We start from the raw sequence: 20,966 nt of genomic DNA, 5'->3' as shown, positions 1-20,966 counted from the left end.
AGGATCCCAGTGCCCAGAAGCTGTGGAGGGGCTGGAATCTGTGGCTGAGGAGCCTGGGTGGCCAGAACAGCTCAGCCCCAGAGCATTTCCCAATCCCTTTGGGTTTGGGATGCTGTTGGGTGGGTTTAAGACACAAGGGAGATGCTCAGTCTGTATTTTCTGGAGCATTCTCATGGTGTAGGATGTCCCTGCCCAGCTGAAGGGTTTGGGATGGACTTTCCAGCTCCCAGTGTTTTATCCCCCCTTTTCCTCAGGTTCCAGGGCTCTGCAGGAGCCTGTCCATGGGAATGGGCACCCAGGGGACACAAGGGCTGCTCTGGGGCACTCCTGAGGAGATTTGGGATGTTGGAATATAAGAATGTTGGAATTTAGAATGTTGTCAGTCTCAGAGCTGGGGCCAGGGAACAGACAGGAGTTAATTAAGGGAATCAGTGGGGATGGATCAGAATTACAGATTGTAATTAGGATCCAAATGAGTCCCAGCCTGGGAGCTGTGCCTGGCACCTGTCCCAAGGCTCCAGGGCTGGGATGAGCCTCAGTGGCCTCAGAGCAGGGCTGGAACCCCCCTCACCCTCCCTGCTCAATTCCTGCTCCATCTGCTGCTTCTCCAGGACCTCCTCCAGGTGCTTGTGGCCTTGTATGACCCTGGCCAGCCCCAGGGGAGGACACCAGCCTGAGCTGTCCCAGGCCAGTGACATCAGGTCTTCTCTTTGCACATTGCAGGTGCAAAGCTTTGTGCTGGGGCCTGGATTTTAATGCATTTTTAAATTGATTTTAATGGATTTTTAATTTATTTTAATGGATTTTTATGGATTTTAAATTGATTTTTATAAGATGAGAAACTTTCTTTTAAAAAGACCTCACTCTTCCCCCAAAATCTTCCCAAATCCTGGAAAACCAGAGGACATGTGCTCTGCAGTGGTCCCTGATGGTGTCACCTGGTCCAGGTTGGACTCAGTGACCTTGGAGGGCTTTTCCAACCTCAGTAACTCCATGTTCTGCCAAGAAGAGCCTTGGGAACTGGGATTCCTGGTTCATTTGTGGTCCCACAGGAGATGGGAGTATCCAGGTGTTGTTCCTGACAACCCATAAATTCCAGTGAGCCCCAGCTCCTGTCCTGCCTCCCTTTGTTGTGTGGAGGGAACCAGGCACTGATGGAATCAAGGCAGCACTTCCCTTGGTTTATGGACCAACAGAATTCCCAAATATTTGGAACTTCCCCATTGGAATTGATCTATTTGGTGCTGGAATTTTGGAGCTGTATTTCCTGTTAAACACCCACTCAACGGGGATGAATTGGAGCTGGAGAGGGATTTTTATGGGGTTGTGGCAGCTCTGAGGAGTCTTCCCCATTCTGACAAATCCTGGCACCAATGGGCACTGCAGGGAGGGGCTGATGGCACAAATCAGGAGAGAGTGGGAATGTCCCTTAGGGAGCTAACCTTGGAGCCAAATGCTTCTGTGCCAGTGTTTAACTGGGGTTGTAGCCTGGGAATTGTGGAATACTGGGAAGGTTTGATGCCATCCCATAAAACGAACAGATTGGAAAGAGTTGGGCGTGTCCAATGGTGAGAGCTGGATTGGAGGGGAGGGGTGGATGTGTTGGGAATGTTGGATGGGTTGGGAATGTTGGGAATGTTGGGAGTGTCGGATGTGTGGGAATGTTGGAGGTGTCAATTATGTTGGATGTGTCAGGAATGTTGGATGTGTTGGGAACGTTGGATGGGTTGGGAATGTTGGATGTGTTGGCGGTGTTGGATGGGTTGGTGGTGTTGGATGTGCCAATAATGTTGGGAATGTTGAGAGTGTGAGATGTGTGGGAATATTGGATGTGTCAATAATGTTGGATGTGTTGGGAATATTGGATGTGTTGGGAATGTTGGATGTATAAATAATGTTGGATGTGTCAATAATGTTGGATGTGTTGGGAATGTTGGATGTGTCAATAATGTTGGATGTGTCAGTAATGTTTGGAATGTTGGGAATGTTGGGAATGTTGTGTGTTCCCAGCAGCTGTGGCAGTGGGAAAGGACATTAAATCCTTTCTGCCCATTCTGAGCATTCCCATCCTTTTCCCCTGGCAAGGGATTCCTCTGGGGATCCCTCAGACCCCCGTGGGCATCCATTGGGATTTTCTGTGGGAGTTACTGTCATGGGATGTCAGGACAGACTCAGGAGCTCTCTGTATTCTGGTCTTGGAGTTTGCAGTTCATTGTAAAGGGTGTGGGTGGACAGGGCCCTGCAGAGCTGCCAGCCACAGCTGAGAGCAGGACTGAGAGAGAGAGAGAGGATAAAAGAGCAATTTCCCCTTTACAATACAGTAACTCTTCTTCTATGTTGAATATTCTAATTTCCACTAACCAATCTGCTACAAAATACTCATTTTCTAATATTTGTATGCAACCTCTAGGAATCACTAAATTACCATGTTTTATGGGATAGAGACAGGGATGGAGCTGGGATAGAGACTGGGATAGAGACTGGAATGGAGCTGGAATGGGGCTGGGATGGAGCTGGGATGGGGCTGGGATAGAGACTGGAATGGAGCTGGGATGGGGCTGGGAGGGACTGGGATAGAGCTGGGATGGGGCTGGGATAGAGACTGGAATGGAGCTGGAATGGGGCTGGGATGGAGCTGGGATGGAGCTGGAATGGGGCTGGGATGGAGCTGGGATGGGGCTGGGATAGAGACTGGAATGGAGCTGGGATGGGGCTGGGATGGGACTGGGATAGAGCTGGGATGGGGCTGGGATAGAGACTGGAATGGAGCTGGGATGGAGCTGGAATGGAGCTGGGATGGAGCTGGAATGGGGCTGGAATGGAGCTGGGATGGGGCTGGGATGGGGCTGGGATGGGGCTGGAATGGAGCTGGGATGGGGCTGGGATGGAGCTGGGATAGAGACCGGAATGGGGCTGGGATGGGGCTGGGATGGAGCTGGAATGGGGCTGGAATGGAGCTGGAATGGGACTGGAATGGGGCTGGAATGGAGCTGGGATGGAGCTGGGATGGGGCTGGGATGGAGCTGGGATAGAGACTGAAATGGAGCTGGAATGGGACTGGAATGGAGCTGGAATGGGACTGAAATGGAGCTGGAATGGGGCTGGAATGGGACTGGAATAGAGCTGGAATGGAGCTGGGATGGGGCTGGGATGGAGCTGGGATGGGGCTGGGATGAGTCATTCCTCTATCCAAATGCCATCAGGACAGGGCTGCCACACTCAGCTCAGTGGGAGAACTGGGAGGCCTGGGAATGGATCTCTCTGGCAAAACTCTAGGAATGAAGTATTTTCTCGTCCTTAAGAGGATCTTTTCCCCATCCTCTCCTGGATGTTCTTGCCCAAACTCATCCCAGTTTTTCAGTTCCACATTCCTCTTCTCCTGGACCCGTCTTGAAAATCACTTTGTTTTCATTTTTCCCACTCTGATGAAGCCCTTGGATGTGGCCTGCTGAGAATTGTCTCTCTGAGCCTTTGTCCCCCCAGTTATGGAGAAATGACTGCACAGGGTTCCAATTCCCTGTTTTTTCGGTTTTACCTCCTGACACCTCCTTCCTGCCTGCATCTCCATCTGCATTTGGAAAAGTCACTCCCAGTCTTCCTTTTCCAGAGTTCTTTTTCTCATCATTTTTCTCTGGATTGAATGAATGATTTCTCAGCAGAAAGGTTTTTTCTGTGCATCCTGGTAGAAATTGAAATGCCTCATTTTCCAAGACTCCTTGGAATATCAGTCCCAGGCCTGATGGATTCACAGGCAGCAGGATTTGTTTATCCAGGGGTTCCTTGGAGCTTTTGGTGCTGGTGCTGTCTGGTTTGTGCCTGGAAATGTTTTTGGGATACCCCTGGTCTGAGTTTTGACTTCTCAAAATAAACATTTTCCTTGGGTTTTCCATATGCTCAGGAAGGGCTCAGGAAGTCACTCCAAGGCAGTTCATGGATTGGACTCCATCATCTTAAAGGCTTTTCCCACCCTGAACGATTCCATCAAATCCCCTTCCACAGATTTAGAATTATTTCCCTTTATGCTCAAGCAGAGATTTTCCAAGGAGCTGTCAAAGGCCCTGTGCTCCATCAGAGGGAACAAATTGGAATTTTTATGGACTGTTCTCAGGGAACGTGTCTGGAGTTTTGTTTCTGGCCCTTTTTATTGGAAGTTAAAGCATTTCCAAGAGCCAGGGGGATTTCTCTCCCTTCAGCTACACAAACTGAGCTTAAATCATCCTGCTCTGTTCATGTTTGCTGCCTCTAGTGAATCCCAGCCCTTCCCAACAGCTCCAGCTTTTATCCTGATGATCTGATAATGCTCCAAGTCCTTTCCTGTTGGCAGGGAGCCTGAAAACAAGAGAAAACTCTGGGAAAACAATGTTGTATTTTGCTAAATAATTGCTCCCAGCAAAGAGAAGAGGGGAGGAACATCCTCAGGAGAGGGGCAGAGCACAGGGAATGGATTCCAGAGGCACAGACAGATGGGACACTGGGGAGAATTCCTCACTGGAAGGGTGGGAAGGGGCTGGGATGGAATTCCCAGAGCTGCCCTGGATCCCTGGCAGTGTCCCAGGCCAGGCTGGAGTGGCTGGGACAGTGGGAGGTGTCCCTGCCATGGCATAGGATGGTCCTAAAGGGCCAAATCCAAACCATTCCCTGACTCCGTGGATCCTGTAACACCACAATTCCCTTTAGTGGTTGTTAGAATGAATGCATGTGGATTTTTGAACTTGGATATATTTTTTGTCCTGCTTTGAAGGACAGGTGTCTGCCAATAAAAGGCAGAAGCTTCTCTCTGAAATGGAGAATGTAAACACACTCCCTTCAAATTATTATTATAATTTTGAAATTAAGGAGCTTTCAGGCAAAGATATGGGAATTAGGAATAACAGTTCTTTACTAGGAAATTAAAATAGAAATGCAGTATTACAAAGAACAATCCCAACCCTGCCAGAGTCAGAATCCAAGCTGACACCCGTCAGTCAGTCAGGGTGGTGGCACAGTCCCATTCCATGGTGGCTGCATCCTCCTGCAGGGGCAGATGTGGTTCAGCTGGAGCAGTGCTCCTGGAGAAGGTGCAGTTTCCTCTGAAGCTCCAGGGATGATGTGGAAGGGTCTGGTTTTCCTCTGGAATCCAGTGGAAAGAAGGTTCCTTGGTGTCCAAAATCTCAGTTTTTATCTGGGTAGGAAAGGCTTGGCTCCTGCCCTGGCTGGAGCATCTCCCAGTGGGATGATGGAATTTTATCAGTAATGCACTGGGACTCAGTGGCCATGAACAGGAGATATCTCCTGGAGGGAGGATGGGCTGTGGGAAGATAAAGATGATTGCCCAGCTGGTTTAAAGATGGCCCATGAGCAGAGAATATGTGCCAGGAGATCAGGGGCACTGCCCCAGCTGGTTTAACAGATGGGGACAGAATTCACATTGCTGGGCACATCCTGCATTGCAACCCAGCACACTTCAAATGCCATTAGGAATAATTTTTTGTATCTTCTTTGGGAACAAAGGGAATCCTTGTGGCTGAGAGGTTCCCTGGTTGTCCTTTCCCAGTCCCCTGAGGTCTCTTTCCCTGGGATTGTGATTCCAGCCCAGCTGTCCCTGTCAGGCTCCATCTTTTCCTTGGATGAACATATCCTAATGGGAGCTTTACAGGGAATTTTTACAGCCATATAAAACCCCATCAGATTGCCTGGATTTATTTGCCTGCAGACTGTGCTGAGCACAGCAGCTCCAAAACCCTCAGTCCCTGGGCTGTTCCCATTCCAGCCTCCCCCTGATTTTTTCCACTGCAGCTTTTTCTCCTTGCTGGATTTTAAACTCTCCTCATCAGGAATTTTTGACTTCTGCCTCCAGAGCCTATCTGGGAAAACCCCCCCATGATGCTGCTTCCAGAGGCTCAGCTTCTCTTTTCAGCCTGAGCTGTTTAATTGGTCGGGCAAGTATTAAAATGGGATTTTTTTTATTTGGATATCAAATCCTTTTTAAAGGATGTAATTTTTTTCCCCTCACAAACACTTCCTATTTGAATTCAAATATTATTTCCTTTCTCTCCCATCCCACCTGCTTGCCTGGCACTGGGATTAGTCAGGATATGTCAATATTTGAGGGAATAAATCGCTGCTGGCTCCAGCTTCTGTTTGGGTTTCTGACTCATCTTGGGGTCAAATGAGCTCAGCAAATGTGGGAGAAATTCCAGAGGGACTGGAGTTGCTCTGTGCTGGCTCCAAGTGTTCCTTGCTGGGGTTTACTGGTTGGTGCTGGAAATCTGTGTTACCCACTGGGAAATCTGTGTTACCCACTGGGAAATCTGCTATTCCACTGGGCAGTTTGTGTTTACTCTGCTTGGAAACATGTCCACCCCTTTTGGAAACCTGTGTTCCCCTCTTGGAAACTGTGTTCTTCACATGTCCATCCCACTGTTAATCCCCTGTCCATCCCACTGGCAATCCCATGTCCATCCCACTGTTAATCCCATGTCCATCCCACTGTTAATCCCATGTTCTCCCACTGGCAATCCCATGTCCATCCCACTGGCAATCCCATGTCCATCCCACTGGCAATCCCATATCCATCCCACTGTTAATCCCATGTTCTCCCACTGTTAATCCCCTGTCCATCCCACTGTTAATCCCATGTTCTCCCACTGGAAATTAAATGTTCTGTACATCCCTCCCTCTTGGAGCCCCATGATCCCCCTGCTTTGCAGTGCTTGTGGTACCTGGAAGTTCCACCTGGAATTTGCCAGGAGTTTCTATCAGGAATCCTCCCAAAATAAGACTGAAGGAGAGCAAAATGATGGAGGAAACTTTCCCTCATTTCCCTGAGTGTTTTGAACTCTTCCTATTTTCCAGACAGTGGCAGGTGGAGGAATTAAGGGCATACTGGATTTTTAATGCCAGGAGAGCATTCCCATGGCAGGGATAGGCTGAGACTCCCAAACCCAGGGAATTGTGTGGATTTTTAGCAGGAGCTTAAGGCCAGTGTGAGTCTGTCAGAGCTTGGACTGCCTGGAGTGACTCCAGGAGCTTTCAAGCTTTCCCTCCAAGCAGCTTTTCCTTTCTGTCTTCCCTTTTATTTTCCATAAGGAGAGCACAGTGATTAAACAAGTGATTAAACCTGGATGGATTTCTGTGGATATGTCTGAGGATATTTATGTGGATATTTATGTGGATGTTTCCCTGCACCTTGTGGCTGTTTCTCATCCCTTTGCTGGTTGGAAATGGGCTTTGAATCTGTTGGAAATCATTCCTAATTCCTCTCTTTTTCCCCCACAGGTGTTTACAAAATATGGGAAATGCTACATGTTTAACTCAGGAGAGGAGGGGCGGCCTCTCCTCACCACAGTGAAGGGGGGGACAGGGAATGGCCTGGAAATCATGCTGGACATTCAGCAGGACGAGTATCTGCCCATCTGGGGAGAAACAGGTGAGAGCTTCCTCTTCCTCAGGTGATTTCCTTGGAAAAAACATCCCATTATCCCATCCCATTATCCCATCCCATTATCCCATCCCATCCCATCCCATTATCCCATCCCATCCCATTATCCCATCATCCTGTTATCCCATTATCCCATCCCATTATCCCATCCCATTATCCCATTATCCCATTATCCCATTATCCATTATCCCATTATCCCATCCCATTATCCCACCATCCCATCCCATCCCATTATCCCATCATCCTGTTATCCATTATCCCATCCTATCATCCCATCCCATTCCATCCCATCATCCCATTATCCCATCCCATTATCCCATCCCATTATCCCATCCCATTATCCCATCCCATTCCATCCCATCATCCCATCATCCCATCATCCCATCATCCCATCATCCCATCCCATTATCCCATTATCCCATTATCCCATTATCCCATTCCATCATCCCATCCCATCATCCCATCCCATTATCCCATCCCATCCCATCATCCCATCCCATTATCCCATCCCATTCCATGCCATTATCCCATCCCATCCCCTCCCATCCCATTATCCCATCCCATTATCCCATCCCCTCCCCTTCCCTCCAGCCCCAGGTCTGGGGTTCCAGGCAGGAATGGCACTGCCTGTCCTGGGACAGGGTGGCACCTGTGGGTGACAGGAGTGTGGCCTGTCTGCAGAGGCTCCAGCACATCCCTGTTCCCTGGAAAGGCATTTTTGGGAGGCTGTGTTCAGGGTGGGTTCCAGCTGCTCTCTGGGTTTTGCTTCTCCTTGGAATTTGGGAATATTTGCTGCCCTGAGAGTTGTGTTTGCTGCTCTGGTGCTGTCTGGGTGGACCAAGGCCTGGGTTCCTTGCCTTTGGAGCCTTTGGGGTGATGGAATGTGTCTGGGGATGAACCCAGCTGGGCTCTGGGGGGGCTGGAGCTGCTGGGTCCTGCAGCAGGGGGGGCTGGGCAGGAGAGCTGGATGTGCCCCAGGTCCCATGGACTGGGATGCAGCTCCTGCTGCAGGAAGGATGGGCAGGAGGATGGGGGACAGCATGGGGACAGTGCCATCAGGGACTCCTGGTCCTTGGCAGTGCCCAGGGGTGGTACAGCTTTCCTGAGCCCACATTTGAGACAAAGCAGCCAAACAAACACTGGGAAACTGCAGGAGCTGTGTTTGTGTGGCAGAGCCCTGCAGGGAGACTCAGCCAGGGTGAGCTGTGATTATTTTGGGGATCAGGGAGGGGAGAGGAGGAAATCTCACTCCAGGTTGGTGTCACCCCCTCCAGCACCCCTCAAACTCCTGCTCAGAGCAGAAAGGGGATTTGGCTCCATTGGATCCTAACTCACTTTCCTTTCTGTGGTTTGACTGTTCCAAACACACCCTGTGGTGTCAGTCATTGTCATTCCAAGCTGCACAGGCTTTTGGAGGAGCTGTGCTCCCAAATTCCAGCTCCTGGTCTGGCCCAGCTGAGGGGAGGACAGTGAGATTGGGGATAATCATTCCTCACTCAGGGAATTGGTTTGAGGTCTTGTCTTTTAAAGGTGGAACAGGCTCATGATGGGGTGGGGACAGGAGGAGCAGCCTCCACTTCAGGGTTTTGTCTCCCACTGGGACAGATGCCCAGGGGAGACAGAGCAGCTCTGGGGGACCTGTGGGGACAGGAAACCCCAGGAATGGCCTGGGGCCATCCAGAGCTGCTGAACACCTGGAGCTTTGTGTTCAGCCCCACTGGGGTCTCATGTTGTGGAATCCCAGGATGGTTTGGGCTGGAAGGGACCTTAAAAATTATCCAGTGCCACCCCTGCCCTGGCAGGGACACCTCCCACTGTCCCAGCTGCTCCAGCCCTGTCCAGCCTGGCCTGGGACACTGCCAGGGATCCAGGGACTGCTGCTCTGGGCACCCTGTGCCAGCCCTGCCCACCCTGCCAGGAACAATTCCTGCCCAATATCCCACCCAGCCCTGCCCTGGGCAGTGGGAGCCATTCCCTGTGTCCTGTCCCTCCATCCCCAGTCCCTCTCCAGCTCTCCTGGAGCCCCCTTAGTCACTGGAAGTTTCCCTGGAATTTCTCCTCTCTGGAATTGTCCCAGAATTTTGTTCAACCAAAGGCTGTGAGCACAAATCAAATGCAAGAAAAATCCTTCCAGGGCTGTGGATGCTTCAAAAGCTTCATTTTAAAAAGAAAAATTAAAAAGAAAAAAAAAAAGAAAAAAAAAAGAAAAAAAAATAACCAAGGAATTGTTCATTGAAGGAATTCAAACCCTATTGCTTTGGGAATCTGGAAAAGCCAAGATAAGGCTCTAAAAAAGCAGATGAGGCATTCAAATGAAATCTGCATTTCCAGCTTTCCTTGGAGCTTTGCTGCTGCCAAATGCCCACAGCTGAAACAGGAGCCCTCAGAATTGCAGGAATGCTTGGAAAAATGTGGGAAAACATAGGAACAACCTTGGAATTTGGGGTGGTGCCACCAAGGTGACAAAGTTTGGGGCTGTTCCCTGTCCCAGGAGCTCTGAAGGTGTTTGCAAACATTGGATTTTATTGCTGCTTTTCCCAGGCCCTGGGCGGGAGGTCTCAGAGCCTCAGGTGAGGTTTGGGATGCTCTGGTTTCCCTTGGGAATCATCCAGGTCATTCCCACCCAAACCTTCCTTCCTGCAGGAGCTCAGAACACTTCATTCACCCCAAGGAGAGCCCAGGAGATTTCAGGGCAGGGAAAAGCTTTGGAGATGAAAGTCTCTTCCAAAGGATAATTAAATTTAAGTGGATTTGGCTCAGGGATCATCTTTTCCTCCCATTTTGTCCAGTTGGTGCCTGAGACCTCCCAGGTGCTTCTCAAGGGCAGTTCTGGATTCCTGGTGCAGAGGAGGGTGTGGGAAGGGGTTTCCCTCCTGGGAAGGGTTTTTTCTCCACTCTGGGAATGGGTTTTCCCTGCTGGAGAGGCTCTGGAAGAGTTTTAATTGTGCTGAGCAGCTGCAGGACCTGGTAGTGTTAAAGCAGCATTGCTTGGGGAAAAACAATCTGATCTGGAATATGAAATGATCTGATCTGGAATGTGAAGTTATCTGATCTGAAATATGAAATAATCTGATCTAGAATGTGAAATAATCTGATCTGAAATGTGAAATTATCTGGTCTGGAATATGAAATGATCTGGTCTGGAATATGAAATAATCTGATCTAGAATGTGAAATAATCTGATCTGGAATATGAAATTATCTGATCTGGAATGTGAAATTATCTGGTCTGGAATATGAAATTATCTGGTCTGGAATATGAAATAATATTATCTGGAATATTAAATAATATTATCTGGAATATGAAATAATGTGATCTGGAATATGACATAATCTGATCTGGAATATGAAATAATCTGATCTAGAATATGAAAGAATCTGATCTGGGAGAGCAAAGAATCTGCTCTGAAAGAGGAAAAGGTTTCCTCTGAAAGGATGAAGACTCTGCTCTGGAATATTAAATAATTATCTCAGGAGGAGCCAAGAATCTGCTCTGGAGGAACAAAAATCTGCTCTGGAATATTAAACAATCTGCTCTGAAGGGACAAAGAGTCTGTTCTGGAGGAACAAATCATTTGCCCTGGAGGAACAAAGAATCTGTGGTGGAATATTAAACAATCTGCTCTGGAGGAATAAATAAACAGCTTGGAAAGAGTCTGAAGGACAACAAACTGCTCCTGAGGAATAAAGAATCTGCTCTGAAGGAGTAAATAATTTGCTCTGAAACAATAAATAATCTGCTCTGGAATATTAAATAATCTGTGTTGGGGGAGCAAAGAATTTGCTCTGGAGGGACAAAAAAAATCTGGTCTGGAATATTAAATAATCTGATCTGGAGTAGTAAATAATTTGCTTTGAAGGAATAAAAAATCATCTTTGGAGGAGCAAATAAACAGCTCTGAAGGAATAAAGAATCTGCTCTGAAGGAAAAAATAATCTGCTCTGGTATATTAAATTATCTGCTCTGGAGGAATCAATAATTTGCTCTGAAGAAATAAATAATCTGCTCTGGAGGAATCAGTAATTGGCTCTGAAGGAACAAAATTATCTGCTCTGGAGGGACAAATAACCACCTGTGGAATATTAAATAACCTGCTCTGGAAGAATCAGTAATTTGCTCTGAAGGAATAAATGATCTGCTCTGGAGGAATCAAGAACCAGCTCTGAATATGAAACAATCTGAATAAATTAAGAATCTGCTCTGAGGGAACTGAGCTGCTCCCAGGGGCTCCTCTGGGCCCCCTGGAGGAGTTGTTGGCTTGGAGGGGAGGAGAGGAATCTGTGGGTGTGGGGGGACCCAGCTGGAGGCAAAGAGGGACAGTGCAAGGGGGGCAGGGGGTGGAGGAGGGATCTGAGTGTGGGAAAGGCACCAAATCCAGGGATTCAGCCTTTTTCCTCCTGTTGGAGGGAAGCTGATCCTGCCTGTGCTTGGGGACAGCTGGGGACAGTCCCTCCACGGGCTGTGGGGGTGGCCCTGGCACCTGGGGACAGTGACAGGAGCCACTGTGGGTGACCTGTGCTGTCCCTGGGCATCTGCCCAGGGCCCCCAGGCACATTCCCCACCCTGCCTCCTGTGCTGGCCCAGCAGGGTGAGCCAGGTCCTGCCTGGGACAGGCTGGGGACAGTGCTGAGCTGGGATGGGGACAGTGCTGAACCCCTGAGGCATTGTCCTGCTTTGAAGGACAGGTGTCTGCCAATAAAAGGCAGGAGCTTCTCTCTGAAATGGGGAATGTAAACCCCCTCCCTCCCAATTATTATAATTTTGAAATTAAGGGGCTCTCAGGCAAAGATAGGGGAATTAGGAATAACAGTTCTTTACTAGGAAAATTAAAATAGAAATGCAGTATTACAAAGAACAATCCCAACCCTGCCAGAGTCAGAATCCAAGCTGACACCCGTCAGTCAGTCAGGGTGGTGGCACAGTCCCATTCAATGGTGGCTGCATCCTCCTGCAGGGGCAGATGTGGTTCAGCTGGAGCAGTGCTCCTGGAGAAGGTGCAGTTTCCTCTGAAGGTCAGGGATGATGTGGAAAGGTCTGGCTTTCCTCTGGAATCCAGTGGAAAGAAGGTGCCTTGGTGTTCCAAATCTCAGTTTTTATCTCTGCTCTTCTTTGGGATCTCCTTGGATCCCAGGGGACCTCCAGCTCTCTTGGAATTGTCACTTCCAGGGAAGGATCCCATTTGCCCAAACCCAAACTCTCAATCCAGTCCCAGTCTGGTCCCAGTGGGGAGCAGAGGATCCCCCAGTTTGCTCCTCCAGCCCCAAAGGGCTTCTCTCCATCATTTTTCCAACCTTTTCCTTCAAGTCCTGCATGGAGACTCCCTGTAATTCCAGGCTGGAGCAGCTCTCAGTGCACATCCCAAGGGGAGATGTCAAAGCCCCTGTTTGTTTGCAGCCTGTCCCCTCAGCTGGGGCTGGCACCTGCTGCAGTGTCACCCCAGTGTCACTCCATGTGGAGCAGCTCAGGTCAGTATCCCAGGATCACCTGTTCCAATCTGGAGCTTTGTTTTCCCCACTGTTTTTCCTGCCAGTGGAAATGTTCTGCTCCCGTCTGGTGTTTGCCTGGGAATATTTATAGAGAAGATCCAGAGCTTTCCCCTCGCCAGACACAACCCAAGCTGTGCTGGACTCCTCCCAAATCCTGCCTTTCCTGCTCCTCTTCCCATCCCAAACACTCCTGGGGTGTCCTTTCCCTGTCACCAGGGCTGGGGGTGGCATTTGCACTGCCAGGGCTCCTGGAGTCCCTCCCATGGGTGTTGGCAGCTGGGGAGGTGGATTTGGGAGAGGAATGGGATGAAATCCAGACTGCAGCTGCCCTGCCCTCCATAACTGCTTAAAAAGGGATTTTCCATCTAAATAAGTGGAGGGCTGGGGTGGATGGATCATCACCGTGGTGACAGCTGGGACTGATGCTCAGCTCTGAGGTGACAGGATGAGGAATTCCCTTGTTTGTCTCTCTTGGAAAATCTGCCTGGGTTCAGCTCTGCCTCATTCATACCCTGTTGCTGGATTTCATCTCCTGCTGTTTTCTCCCCATTCCTTGAAAACCTTCCAGGGCCAGCCCCACCATTCCCTACCCAGATTCCCATCAGGCTGGCACTGATGGATATTTTGGTCTGTTTTCCCTCTCTCCAGCCCAGTTCCAGCAGGCTGAGCTGCCTGGACTTTTCCCAGGTTGGCTGGAAAATCCTGTCCCTTCTGCTGCCCCCTGGAGCTGGGAATGCCCTGGGGGTGGCACCAAAGTTCACTGCAAATTTTTTTATATTTCCATTTCTTTATCCATAAAATGCTCCACAGGGAGGGTGGCAGGTGGGGGGACACCTGGGGACATGAGGGGACAAAGAGAGGGAGGTGCTGCAATGTTTCAGGATAAAGAGAGGGGAAATCCTTTCCTGCAAAATGAAAACTCCAGGGAGAGCTCAGAGCCCCTTACAGGGCTTGAAGGGGCTCCAGGAGAGCTGGAGAGGGACTGGGGACAGGGATGGAGGGACAGACACAGGGAATGGCTCCCAGTCCCCAAGGCAGGACTGGGTGGGATATTGGTCAGGAATTGTTCCTGGCAGGGTGGGCAGGGCTGGCACAGGGTGCCCAGAGCAGCTCCTGCCCCTGGATCCCTGGCAGTGCCCCAGGCCAGGCTGGACAGGGCTGGGAGCAACTGGGACAGTGGGAGGTGTCCCTGCCATGGCAGGGGTGGCTCTGGGTGGTTTAAGGTCCCTTCAAACCCAAGGATTCCATGATCTCACTTTCATCCCCACCAAAAAGTGGCTAGACCCTTGGACATCCCAGTCCATCCATCCATCATCCATCCATCCATCCATCATCCATCCATCCATCGTCCATCCATCGTCCATCCATCATCCATCCATCATCCATCCATCCATCATCCATCCATCCATCCATCCATCATCCATCCCAAAGGAGCAGCAGCCCTGCTAGTCCCTCTCCTCTCCCCTGGGAATTTTGCTTCCTTCTGGCTCCTCCATCATCCAGAATCAGCAGCCTGTTTATTTTTCATGGTGTTCCAAGGGAAGTGCTGAAGCTCCTGGAGGGGGAGCGATGGGCAGGATCTGGTTCTGTGCCTCTCAGAGCTGTTTTCCCTGATTTTGATTGATTTGGGATCCCACCAGGAGGTCATGGCACACTTGTTCCCTCATTTCACTTTAATAGGGAGGAGCAAGGAGCTGGAATATGGAATTCCTGCCTCCTGCTCATCCAGCAAAACCTTTCCCAGCCCTGGGCTGGCATCCTGCTGCTTTCTCCTGCTCCTGGATTATGTAAGGAGCTTTTTAATTCTATCTGTGGAGCTCTGGCTCTTGTGTCCCTTGTCCCTCCCATGGTCACCCTTCACTGGCACAGGTGATTGCCAAGGGATGCTGAGGTGGGCAGGGGATTTTTATTCCTTCCCCAGCACAGAGAAATTGTGGAAGCAGCATCCCAGGAGCATCCCTGGCTGCCCTGGGATGACCCCCAGGAGAGCTTCCAGACATTTGTTCTCTCTTTTTAATGATTACAAATTAAGCCTAATAGGACACGAGCAGGGAGCTGGAATACTGAATCCCTGCCTGCTGCTCATCCAGCAAAACCTGTCCCAGCCCTGGGCTGGGATCCTGCTGCTTTCTCCTGCTCCTGGATTATGTAAGGAGCTTTTTAATGATCCCCATGGAGCTCTGGTCTTGTGGCTCTCCTGCCTTTCACTGCCACAGGTGATTGCCAAGGGATGCTGAGGTGGAAGGGGATTTGTGTTCCCTGATCATGGAATCAGCATCACCTGGCAGGAGCATCCCTGCCTTCCCTGGGGTGACCCCAGGAGAGCTTCCAGACATTTGTTCCCTCTTTTCAATGATTAAATAGCAGCAAGGAGCTGGAATACTGAATTCCTGTACCTTGCTCATCCAGCAAAACCTTTCCCAGCCCTGGGCTGGAATCCTGGTGCTTTCTCCTGCTCCTGGATTATGTAAGGAGCTTTTTAATAATATCCATGGAGCCATCTGGCCCCAGATTTGGGATGCAAATGCAATATGTTCCCTAAAAATAGCACAGTGGCTCCGTGGGGTTGTACAACACCTCCTGCTCCTCAGGAAGGGAGGGAGCAGGGAAAATCCTCCTCTCCAGGCTGGGGAGGAGCTCTGGAGTCTCAGCTCCTTCCCCTTCCCTCTCCATGACCCAGGGATGGGGGGGCAGGCACCCAAATAGACAAAAAGTGGGAGATAAATCAGGAATTTCTGTAGGGAAGCTCTGGGTGCCAGGCCAGGATAGGGGGGAGCTGGAAATGTATCCCAGCTGGTGCTGTAGGGATTCCAGAGCCATGGGATGCTTTGGGTTGGGAGGGACACCTGCCCCCACCCCACGGTCTGCAGCCCTGTCCAGCCTGGCCTGGGACTGGTCCCTGTCCCAGGGGACACTTGTCTGGGACCAGACCAGGTGTCCCTGGCCTGGGACACTGCCAGGCTGGAATTCCAGGGCTGCCAGAGGGAAGCACTGGCTCTGTTCCCCATCCCTGGGGCTGCTGACACCCTTTTATTTCTTTCCCAGCCTTTCTTCATCCCAAATTCCCTCTGAGTCTCCTTTTGCTGGCAAAGCCGTTTTTCCTTCTCTGTCCCACTCCTGCCATTCCCTTCTCCCTGAAGCAAATGGAAATGGCAGCAGAGGTGACATTCTGTGCTGGGATGACTCCAAACCCCCCTGAGCAGCCCCTTCCAGGACCTTCCCACCCTTTCCACAGAGAATATTCCCTAAATCCAACCTGAGCCTCCCCTGCTGCAGCCTGAGACCATTTCCTCTCATCCTGTCCCTTTTTCCCAGGAGAAATCTGAATTCCCCCACCCCTCCCCAGGGCTTGTGGGGTCACCCCCCGAGCCTCCTCTTCTCCAGGATAAATTGATTCCCGGTGAATGCAGCAGGGCTAGGCTCAGCCCCCAGGGCATCATCCCTATGGGAGCAGCCCCTTTCCCGGGGGAGGTGACAGACATCTCCCTTTTATCCAGGAGGAAATTCCTTGTCCCTGATTGCTCCCGGAGCTCAGCCCACTGCAAAAACACCCCCAGGACAAATCTGGAGGTGTGGTTTTCCCTGGAAAACCAGGATCAGCCTTCGGATCCCAGCTTCACTCCCAGTTCCATGGGAGTCAGAGCAGGCTGGTGGAGCTGGTGCCTTCAAACTCCACGTGTGCCCAGGGTGGGATTGCAGCTCCTGCTTCCCTGGAGCCACGTTTCCATGGCAATTGGATTTTTTTGTTTGTTTGTTTGTTTGTTTTAATCTGTAAATCTTTGTCTGGGAAAAAAGTGAGCGTTGGGAGCTTGGTCAGGATTCCTGGCTGGATGTGGAGGGGCAGGAGAGTCCCTGGGAGCACAGGGAGCATCCAGGGATCCCCTGCTGCCAGGGGCTGGGGGCAGCTGAGGACACAAACCCAAATCCTGAGTGCTGGCAGGAATAATGAGGGATGGGGGAGGATTTGGGGAATCTCAGGGTTGGTGGGAGCAGGGAGCACACCCAGAGCAGCTCAGGCTGCTCCATCCCAGTGCTGGGAATTCCTGCCCTTGCCAGGGTCACAGGAGCTGGGGCAGGTCCTGGGAAGATTTGGGGGGAGCCTTGGGAAGGTTGGGGAGCCCCTGGAAGGTTTGGGGAGCCCTGGGGAGTTGGGGGAGCCCTAGGAAGCTTTGGGGGAGCCCCTGGAAGTTTGGGAGCCCTGGGAAGGTTGGGGTGCTCTGGGGAGAAGGATAGTGAGCACAGGGAAGGTTTGGGGGAGCCTCAGGAATGAGGGGGATTCCTGGGGAGGTTGAGGGAGCACAGGGGAGGTTGGGGGAGCCCCAGGAAGTTTGGGAATCCCTGGAAGGTTGGGGAGCCCTGGGAAGATTAGGGGAGCTTTGGGAAAGTTGGGGAGCCCTGGGGAGTTGGGGGAGCCCTGGGAAGGTTGAGGGGAGCACAGGGGAGGTTTGGGGGGAGCCCAGGGGAGGTTAGGGGGATCCCTGGAAGGTTGGGAGGAGCACAGGGGATGCTTGGAGGGAGCCCAGGGGAGGTTTGGGGCCATTTCCCCCCTGGGCCCCTCCTGGTGTTTTGGGGTCCCTGGGGGTGGGAAGAGCCCTTAGGACACTTCAGCCCAAAGAATTCCTGGGGATGTTGTTCCTGTTTTACAGAGGGGAGGCTGAGGCCAAGTGAAAATCTGGGGAATACAAACCTTGCCCAGCTCTGTTCCGTCTGCCCACAGCAGGGGAAGATTTATGGGAATTAACTGAGGAATTCCCAGATGGAGCCATGTGGAACCTGCTGTGGCTGGGAATATCCCCCCCTGGAGCTGCTGGCTGGGAATAATTGCAGAGAACAACTGCACAGCTGGGAGAACAACTCCAGAGCTAGGGATGGCAATTCCAGAGCTGGGGATGGCAATTCCAGAGCTGGGGATAACAACTCCAGAGCTGGGAGAGCAACTCCAGAGCTGGGGATGGCAATTTTAGAGGATAATAACTCTAGAGGATAACAACTCCAGAGCTGGGATAACAACTCCAGAACTGGGGATAACAATTCCAGAGCTGGGGATGGCAATTCCAGGGGATAATAACTCCAGGGGATAACAGCTCCAGAGCTGTGTCATAACAGTTCCAGAGCTGTGGGGTAACAGTTCCAGAAGTGAGGAATAACAATTTCAGAACTCGGGGATAACAATTCCACCAGAAGCACCTCCCAGCTCTGGCTATATCCTCATTTCCCAGGAAACCAGAGGCAGGATCAGCTCCAGCTCTTCATTCCCAGAGGGAATTGGGTGTGTTTGGACAGGTCCTGGCAGGGTGAGAGGGGAGCTCCCAGCTTTTGACAGCACTTGGGATTTGAATTCCTGAATTTTCAGGGATGAGCCTGGTCCCAGCCAAGGTCTGCTGGAGCTCCCTGCAGAGTTTGCCAGGGATGCTCTTCCCAAAAAAGTCATGGAAAGGCAAAGACAGAGTAGAAAGCTGATCTTCCCTCTGCAACCAGCTGGGAGCAGGTGCTGAATTAATCCCAGATTTAATTCAAGCTCCTTTAATCCTGCAGGGAAAAGAGCAGCTGGGATTTGTTGAGAAACACTGCCCTGGGAGCAGGAATGGGTTTAATGGGTGGGAAAATGCAGTTCTCAAGGAATGTTGGATTATTCCAACCTGGAATGTGCTAAAATCTGAATTTCCAGGCTCTGAGAGTAGAGCTGGAGATGCAGGAAGTGGTTGGGCTTTCCCACATCCCAAAATAAAGTTTAAAACTGGGATGTGCCAAATATCAAGGGTTTGGAACTGATTTTAGTTTCTCTGAGTAAATCCAAGGATTCCAGGATTATTTTTCCCCACAGTGATGAGTGTTTATAAAAAATGGGAAGGGAAGAGCAGTGGCTCAGCCCCAAAGCTCCAGGAGAAATTCCCAGAAAAAGCCATTCTAAATGATGCTAAAATTGGAAAACATTTTGTCAGATTAGAAAAAAAAAATCGACAGTCTTTCAAAAATTTATAAAATTGGAAATATTTATAAAATCATGGCTGGGATTTTTCCCTGGGACATTCAGAGCCCTCTCCAGTGCCAGGATTTCCACTGAGCTCTTTGGCATTTGCTGTGTCCAGGGAAAATTCCTTCACAAATGAATGATGCCAAACCCAGATTTTTGATGCTACTGGACCCTCCCTTTTCCCACAATTCCAGGAAATATTTAATCCCCACTAAAGCTTCTGAATCCCAGCATGGGTGTGGAATATTTCAGATACAGTTAAGGAGTTCTGATCCTGGGCTTTGAATGTCCCTCTCTTAGCAATAAACAGGAATTTTGGAAGGAATAGGTTTTTTAGGAGAAGGGACAATTTTTCCAAGCCAATTCCATGTTTTTTTATTTCATCCTCTTGCAGGAGAAGCCAGGGAATCTTCCTGGGGCTGGCAGCTCTTCTAAAAAAAAATCCTGTTTATTTTGTTTTCCTGGTTATCATCACTGATGGAATTCTGCAATTGTGAGGTTTAATCCCAAAGTTTTTTCCATGGTGTGGCCTTTCTCTCCCTTTCCATGGTCACCATTGGCTTCATTCCAGGATTTCCCATCTAAAATTCCCAAATCCTGCTGTTTTGAAGATTAATTGGGATACCTGCAGGGTGGATCTTGATATGGATGGATGGGGATTTACCCCTGGATGCAGCCCCTGGGATGGGAAATCCATGGGATTGGAGCTGGGGCAGAAATGGGCAGAGGATGGAAAATGTTTTGGGAAAATTCCTGTTGCCCAACAAATCAAACTAAACAGGAGTTGTTTCATGGGAGGTGTCAGGGAATTGCTGAGGGAAGCAGATGGGATCTCCTCTGGAAGGGACCAGCAGAGCCTGGAGGGGAGGGGGACTGGGCTGGAGGGACTGGGGGGCTCAGGAGGGGCTTGGGCAGAGCTGGGATGGTGTGGGGCTGTGGAGATGGGATTGGGGTGTTCTCCATCACCAGAGGCATTTGGGAAGGGCTGGCAGGGCTTTGTTCCAGGAGCTGTGTGTGCTTTGGGCTGGGCTTGTCCCAGGGGTGGCAGCAGTGTCTGGCCAAGGCTGAGCTGAGCTGGAGGTGACACCTTGGAGCTGCTGGAGGGAGGGATCTCAGCACTGGGATGATCCCATTTATCCTGCAAATCCCAGCCTGAACCCACCCCCTTCTGTGGGGTCTCTGCTTGCCTTGGCAGCTCCTGGGTGAGCAGGGTGTGTTCAGGTGGGGTTTGGGGAAGGAATTCCTGGCTGGGAGGGTGGGCAGGGCTGGCACAGCTCCCAGAGCAGCAGTCCCTGGATCCCTGGCAGCTGGGAGCACCTGGGACACTGGGAGGTGTCCCTGCCATGGGCTTTAAGGTCCCTCCCTACCCAAACCATTCCAGGATTCCATGAGCTCCTGAATTCCTGAGATCCACAAAACCTCATCCAGTGTCCCCTCATTGTTCCTTGTCCCCTGCCCGTGTCCTCCCAGCCCTCTGTGCAGACCTGGAGAAGCAGCTCCAAAGTTGGCAATGGTTGGGATTCCCTGCTCCTGAGATTCTCCCCGAGCTGTTAGAAGTTGAAATGTACAATGAAATAGTAGGAAAATCCTACAGAATAGTGGGAAGTTGAGGAATGATTCATCCTCCAACAGAAACTGCTCAGATGTGGAGGCGGCTCTGCTGGCCACCAGCGTGGATCCAGATCCAGGAATATTCCAGGTTTAGACCAAACTGGGCCTTGGTAACAATTTCCTCTGTCAATCCTTGGTCCCAGATGGAATCCTGGGTTTGTTGGGATGTGAGAGCAGCAGGAGAGGAGAGAGGAGAGAGGAGAGGATCTCATCCATTCTGCTTCCAAAGCCCCTTGGTGACTTTTGTCCACTCATTTTAGTGGAAAAGAGGGTCTGAGCTGGAGTTTTACTCCACATGGATTTGGGAAACTTCCCATCACTGCAAGCTCTGCTGTATTGTCTTAGTTTGAAAGGCAGGTGTCTGCTGAGGACCCTCTTTTAGTGAGGCAGGTGCTAATGAGGCCCAGGGCCAGTGTCAGCTCTCAGAGCAGAGGCTCATCCTGGCCTGGGCTATGGCCAATTCCTTTCCCCAAGC

General features: G+C 50.6%; 1 protein-coding gene across 4 annotated transcripts in view; it reads left to right on the top strand.

Annotated features, from left to right (window-relative positions):
* The window catches only part of LOC306812800 (acid-sensing ion channel 2), a 379,828-nt gene that overhangs the window by 339,527 nt on the left and 19,335 nt on the right, over positions 1–20,966 (top strand). For all 4 annotated transcript variants that reach the window (XR_013776902.1, XR_013776903.1, XM_079327663.1 and 1 more), the window contains exon 2: positions 7,258–7,408. Coding sequence is in view for 2 of the 4 variants with exons in the window: in XM_079327663.1 (XP_079183789.1) it covers positions 7,258–7,408 (151 nt within the window). In the remaining 2 variants the exon portion in view is untranslated. The remainder of the gene's footprint in view (positions 1–7,257; positions 7,409–20,966) is intronic.

Source organism: Erithacus rubecula, assembly GCF_903797595.1.
Source record: "Erithacus rubecula genome assembly, chromosome: 27".
NCBI lineage: Eukaryota > Metazoa > Chordata > Aves > Passeriformes > Muscicapidae > Erithacus > Erithacus rubecula.
This window is presented reverse-complemented; position numbering and strand designations above follow the sequence as displayed.